Source organism: Phallusia mammillata, chromosome 4 (assembly GCF_965637545.1).
Source record: "Phallusia mammillata chromosome 4, kaPhaMamm4.hap1.1, whole genome shotgun sequence".
Taxonomy (NCBI): Eukaryota; Metazoa; Chordata; class Ascidiacea; order Phlebobranchia; family Ascidiidae; genus Phallusia; species Phallusia mammillata.
The window spans coordinates 26,819,789-26,826,947 of NC_137255.1; the positions used below are offsets into that span (position 1 = coordinate 26,819,789).

The 7,159-nt window shown below is 34.9% G+C and overlaps 1 protein-coding gene across 1 annotated transcript; it reads right to left on the bottom strand.

Annotated features, from left to right (window-relative positions):
• Positions 1-1,650: 1,650 nt before the first annotated feature.
• On the bottom strand, positions 1,651-6,670 carry LOC145223711 (ribonuclease inhibitor-like). The gene is made up of 3 exons (XM_080090104.1): positions 6,482-6,670; positions 4,535-4,696; positions 1,651-1,815 (listed from the first exon to the last, which is right to left on the bottom strand). The coding sequence occupies exons 1-3, from the start codon at positions 6,668-6,670 to the stop codon at positions 1,651-1,653; spliced, it is 516 nt and encodes a 171-aa protein (XP_079946230.1).
• Between the last annotated feature and the right edge of the window lie 489 nt (positions 6,671-7,159).

The window sequence follows — 7,159 nt, forward strand, 5'->3', positions numbered from 1 at the left end:
CCAATGATACCGTCTGCTGTTTACACCCGTGTACATTATTGCGTAACAACCATTACGTCACAATGGAGTTGCTAATTAAGTTTGTGTTACTTGTTTTTCTACACAAAACAATGACTAGAAATGTGGCTTTTCTATATATTGCCAACTTATATTTGTCAAATAAAGGCTAAAAATTGGAGCAGCACCCCTAGAAATTTTAGGCACGAGCCGCCACTGCGACTGTGGATAAAAATACTGCTTAAAACCGCTTCTACTTAAGGTTGAGATCATCTAACAAGTTTGCGTTTGTATTAGGTCAAATAGGACAAAGATTTTCATTCAAAGGACTTACTGAAAAGTCCATTAAATGTTGCAATAATGCGGTCTGCACACGTTGGCAAATTCAGAAAAGATAAGATCGGGTGGTAGCGATCGAGAGTAGATTACCATAAATGCAGCACAAATACACACAGAGGTTTGTGTTCAAAACAAACATGGATTTGGAAAGCACATACAGTGTTAAAAACGGTTACGTTTGGGCAAAAGCAAGACCTCACGAAAAAATCCAAGATTTGATGTTTTTCGGTTAAACTAAACAAATAAAAGCAAAAAACAGGAAAACCGAACATAAATCTGAACCCACAAACTAAATGTTAGCGTTCCATCTGATCTAATGTTCACGATACTAAGCGCTGACAATATAAAAGAACAAATGCATAGAAAACGGGTAAATATGCGTAACATAACAATTCAGTATATTGGAGGTAAAGACGTAAGAAGAGAAGAGTTCTAAGAAGAGTTTGACTCTGTAATAATGAAAAGTCTAACATTGCAACGAAATGTCAAACAGAAAAAAATCACAGTTTTAACAGTTACAGTTACGGAAACCATTTATCACGAAGTTCAAGTTTGGAACCATATGACAGCAATTAAATACACAGCAACGAATTTAGCAGAACTATGATATTTTTACAGCACTGAAAGTTTTAACAGGTGAAAATATGAAATGCACACAAGCTCAAAAACCAAATAATAAATCAACAAAGGAAAATATTCGACCCAAGGTTCATTCATAATAAATTGCAACAAAATGAATTATCAGAATAATAACAACGTTACGTTTTTAAAACGCTGCAAAGTCAGAATGTGCGGAAAATCTAAAATTAAATCTGAAATTGGTTGGACGAAGAAAGAACTCTAATAATAATAGGCATTATAACGAATATATCAAATATTAATCGGAAAATGGCATGACGTCAAAGTCAACATATTGACCAATAATGTCATCAGTGGTGGCGATAGATAAACAGGGTTGTGGTGCTGAGAAAGTTTCTTGTATTGTGCAAGGTCTACAAGACCGTGCGTGTTAAAATGATACAATATGGACGGATATACAGACACACTAAAGTAAGAACTGTTTTGTAACAAATATGATTTAATGCTTTTATAAGAACTTTTACGTCAACAAAAAAAGCTTAACACAGCATTATCTGCATCACAAGTGCGACATATTGACCAAAGGTAATGTTTTTTTGTTTAAGCGTCGTGTCCTGCACAGCAATGTGTGGCGCCCATATCTGTTGCGCACAATAATCAGAGTTGGTATTAAGCGCAATGTTTTAGTTGTTGATGTTTGAATTTGTTTTTAAGTGGTAAGTTTTCATTTCATGTTTAGCACTTAACACTCCCTCGCGACTTTGATCTGATGAGATACTTCCCTGCTATTGTAAAGTCGTTTCCCCAAACATACAAATCGCTGATGTTGTGAACACATCGAGACAATGACTCAGCACTTTCATCTGTCAGGTCGTTGAAAGTCAGATCAAGATATTCCATCTAAATAAAACAACTGCTAAGTGAATTCTATCAGCATCACTGACGTATTTTTACGGAACCAATTAAAAATTTATGATGTCATTTTATCACGTAAAACAGCATGATGACAGGACATTAAAAAAATTAGAAAAGCATGTATTCTATTTGTCATTTAAAATAAGTTAGGTAATATTCAGCAGAATGCACATTGGTACGTCGTTGCAACCAACATCATATTTTCCAGTTGTTTATTAAAAAAAAAAAAAACAAATTCACCTGCGCATTATTCTTTACATGTAGTGTTTTACCTTTAATCATTTTTAATTTCGTTCCTGTTTTTCTTACTTAAGTTTTATCGTGACGAACATTTGGGGACACCGTCCAAACGTTTGAGAATTGAGTTTATCACGTAAGTCATATTTAAGCTGCTGGTTTTACATTGACCACATTGAACTGGAATCGTTTTGTTCTAACACAATGTGTTAAACAAGTCGGAAAATAATTGCCTGGAAATTGAAAACATTTTTAGCTTAATTCGATTTTCTCACTAAAGTGTTTCATTTCACTGTCTCACTGTTCACTTGACAAGTTTTGCCCTGCGTCACAGGTTCCTGGAATCTTCCAAAAATCTTTAACACAAATCCACTTTTAAGGGATATGTACGGTTATTTATTTCGCTGCGAGTGTTAAACATTTTAATTTTGTCATGGTGTATCGTAATGAGCAGTGTTAAATGATTTAATAAATTCGATTAACTACACACAAGTAGACACAATATCTCTTTGTAAAATGTACTCCAAATAAAAATCCCGGGGGCCTAAAAGCATTGCATCAAAGTTCAAAGTGTAATTGAGCCTGAGTTAAATGTTATTTTTGGAAGTGCAAAATATTTATAGCTTCTACTTTGTCCAATATACTGCTGGTGAAAGAATCGTTTTTGTGCAGTGTGTAGTACACAAATTTTTTAGAAAGAAATAGTTAGGTCTTTCAAACACGATGAAGGAAGACGGTTTGAGTTTTGAGTTTATCAAAAACGACCATCTTATTACGCCTGAGAATTACCACCGTTTTACACCTAGTTTAAAATTGAAAAGTAACGAACGGCACGTTATTGTTCGAAATGAATTTGCAGCTTTAAAGTCATGTATTAGTTGTTCCCTTGACGCATTTCGTGTTGATGCATTGTGACGATGTGGGCTAAATAAGTCCAAATACAAACACACAAAGCCAGCTCACAATTCAAACTTTGCAAAACAGTTATTAGATTCTGAGCTATGTCAGAAAGTTTTAAGCGTTTTTTATGTAAAGACTAGCATCCCATGAATGTCAGAAACAACTAATACGATGACGTAGCACATATTACCCTTGCATATACACTATTACCAATTTTGAAACAATTATATATTTCCTACACTTATTTTGTACGGACCACATATTACCCACCGTCTTTTACAACCTTAGTTGTTTCTGCAGGCAGAAACTCATATGTCCCCACACATGCAAAGTTAAAACCAATACATTTCAAGAGATCACTAAATTTGGTGAAAAAATGTGAAATCAAGATGCGGACCCATAATAAAACACTAGTGGGTAGGTACTTGATTTGAGATGTTGCGTTTGGTTTATATGCCCGTTGAAACAAAAATCGCCTTACCGTTTCAAACCATTTTGTCTAATTCTAAGCACACCAGTACTTTGTTTAGAATAGATATAGATGCATCAAAACATGATGATCCTCTAATAAACATTTGGAATATAAAACTATTGCTGGATTGCCCCCACGCACCGTTATCCTAGGGCAGTGTGCTACAACAGAGACAAGATTAAAGCATAGTTAGATTGTGCGCGAACAACCTCTTTTCTTTTGTTACTTAGCATTGCTCGACTTTAGGAGGCCGAGCTCAATCTAAGTAGCTAGTTGCTGGACTTAACTTGCCCTACAGCCTTAAAACGTCTTGTTTAAGCCATTTTTATGTTGCTCATTGTGTATGTCATCTTTATTATAGGCTTGTTAATCAATCTTTCGGACCTAAACGGGCTTCTCCAAAACGATTCGGGTTCGGGCTGGGTTCGGGCTCAAATTTCCGGTCCGCTGAAAACTCAGTGAAAGGCACAAATCACGCAGGGCAGAACCATTTTTAGTCTCACTGTGATACCGGAACCAATTGAATTGCCAACTACTGATTCAACTTCGTTTGGCATTCACTTCCTAACAACAATATTCATTTAAAAATGAATATCTCCATCGTAATTCACCAGGTAATTGATTGTTAATATAAAATTGACAGGAACGTAACAGTATGCAAATACATTAGGATTTTGAGTCAGTTTTTTAAGTATCTCACTATATTTTTTGCCACAAAGCTGACGTCCAAGTTCATTCTGTGATGTTGGAGTTAAACCAAGTATCTGGACTATAAACTTGGGTCGGTATGACGCATGGAACTTGTACAGTTGAGATGGTCGTGATGTAAAAATCTTTCTAACACGTGGAAGCAAGTTTCCTCCAGCTAAATGCTTCAAGTAACTTTCTGCAGAATTTTTTCCGTGTATCAGAAGTTGGGAAATTGCAGAAGAGTTTTTTGATGTCGTTATCAGCGAACAGAATTATGACATATTTCAAATTTAATGTTTAGTGCGTATGCTTTATGAATCAATCCATTGAGACCCACGTAATTACTAAAAATGGCTATCTAAATGTTCCTTATAATTGTTCATAAAATGAATCGAAATTTCTTACAGGTTTTTCCAGTTGCAGTACAGAATCGCAGAGTTGTCTGACTCCTTCGCTTCCTATGTTACAACTCCAAAGCACAAGCTCGTCGATATTGTGAAGACAGCGAGCCAATAAAGTTGCACCCAGATCACCGATATCGTTGAAGGAGAGATTGAACTTCTTCAGCTGATGTTAAAGCAAGACACATGAACATTCGTAACAAAGCAAACTTGAGAATTTAACAATGTGACGTTTGTTAGGTTAATACAGGTTAATTTACCAATTATTTTTGTAAACCAGGGGTGGGTTATTAGTTTTTGAAAAGGGGCCACCCCCCAAAAAAATACTTTTTGATTTTTTTTTTAAATAAAAGCAACACTACCGTTTTTTATGCACATCATAAATACGCCATTAAGAAAAGGACCGTACCTTCAAGCATAACAAATGCAACCCGCGTCGATTGTTTACATTTTTACTTTTAGTCGTGACCCGGTTTAACAAAGCAACAAAAACTAAAAGTTAAATTGTTCTTTTATTTAATGCTATTTTGGGTATTTTTCTGCAATAGTTTTTATTTCCCAACCGCCTGTCAGCAAATATAAAACCACCCTCTCTATTATTGGTGTTAAATTCGTTTGAGGTAGTGAGTTATGTTGAAAAAACTCCGACTTAATATGTTTATCACTAAACACAAAGTTGGTACACAAAACACAACTCCGGTAAAGATTTTTGGAATATTACACTCCTATTACATCTGGGATTTGAACAGGCACTGCATGCTGAGTCTGACTTTAAATGAAGTAAGTATTGGACCAAGAAAGCCGCCCCAGTTTTGCACGAAATGCCTTTGTTGTGGTTATTTGTGAGTTGATTGCTTGTTAAATTTAAGTTAATGCTATCGGACAATGTAAATAAACTAACTTTCTAGTTATAGGAGTTAAGCTCAGACGAAATTTTGAAAGAAATTAAGTGGGTAGATTAAATTGAAATAAAAAAAATTGTGTCAACACACGGTTTATTACGTTATACATAGTTTCTTCTCCATCATTGTAATGGAAATATGCAAATCAAAATAAATTATGATGACATAAATTTGCAAACTAATTTCAACATTAAAAGAATTAAATTGCACCAGTTTTATTCTGCTATGAATTGCGAAAAACAGCGTTTGTATATTACTATGTGAAAAAGTTATAAAATTACGCGATTAGAATAAAAAATATTGAACCACACGAAAACCCAAACTGTTGACAGAATATTAATCGCCTTGGTTTACAAACAACACCCAAACTTTTGTAACGTTTATTTGCGTTGCAGTACAGAATTGCAGATTGGTCCGACCATTGTACACAAAAATGGTTAAGTATGGGAAATATGAATGTTTTATGTGTATCAAACAGAAAATGTAAATGTAGCAAGTATCTGACACAGCAGTGTTCATCTGTTGACTACGGTCGAAATGTTGGCATAATTAGTGACTTTTTACTGTAACATAATCTGTTAGTTTCACAGCAATAAGCTTTGTGTCGCGTATAACACAAAAGGCAAAGGTTTTGAATAATCAGATAGCTGCGTCACAACAGTGTTACCCAACCTTTCTTGGCTTATGGATATCTGAACAAGAACAAAAATTATGTGGCACCCAAATGGCTAATTCGCAACTGATCCCAACAATCGTTGTACCCAGACATAGAATAAATAATTAATACATGTTATTTCATTCAATAAATCGAAATAAAATATCGCTGAACATCGTCCTAACGAAGAATACCGAAGTAATAAAACACTATAAATGATGGCAGCGCTCCTAAACATACAAATTGCACCCAGGGAGAAAAAAATTAAAACTGAAACACTAAATGCGTATCCTGTATGTAATAATATTTACAAGTATTATGTCCCACACAATAACTCCAAATTGTAACTAAACTATTCTTGTAATTTTTCCCACAGATAGGATGAGTTACTTACATGCGTTGTCAATTGCAGTACGGAATCGCAGAGTTGACTGACACCTTCACTTCCGATGTCGCATTTCCAAAGCACCAGATACTCGATTTTGTGGAGACAACGAGCCAACGAAGATGCACCCACATCACCGATCTTGTTGTTGGAGAGGACGAGTCTCTTCATCTGATGTTGAATGAACAACAAACACATGTTAACACATGACAAAGCAGGAATAAAAAACTTCATAAATATTACATTTACCAATTCTGACCTTCAAACAACAGGTACTATCATTAACTTTTAAATTATTGTAACATGGTTAACAAGCCACTTTACCTACTTTTGCGTTGCGTGCCCAATATTTGCATAAAAATTAAAACCACATCAATATCGGTTTAGCTCTTTGTTAAAGCACGAAGGAAAAGTTATTAAACTAGTTTTGCTTTTTGAATCAACTAGGTTGTCATACATTTTTAATTAAATTTAGTTTTTTTCATTTTTATTAAATTCTTTCCCTTCTTTAGACAATGGTTTTGGAAGCACAACGCAATCCTAAACACAGTAATACCGGGTTAGCTTTGTGTTAAAGCACGATGGAAAGGTTTTGGACATCATCAGGAAAAAGAGATGAATTATCAAAAGCGAGCTCATCAGGAAGTAGGGAAGCAACAGACGAAGTAATATCTGCATCCTGCATCT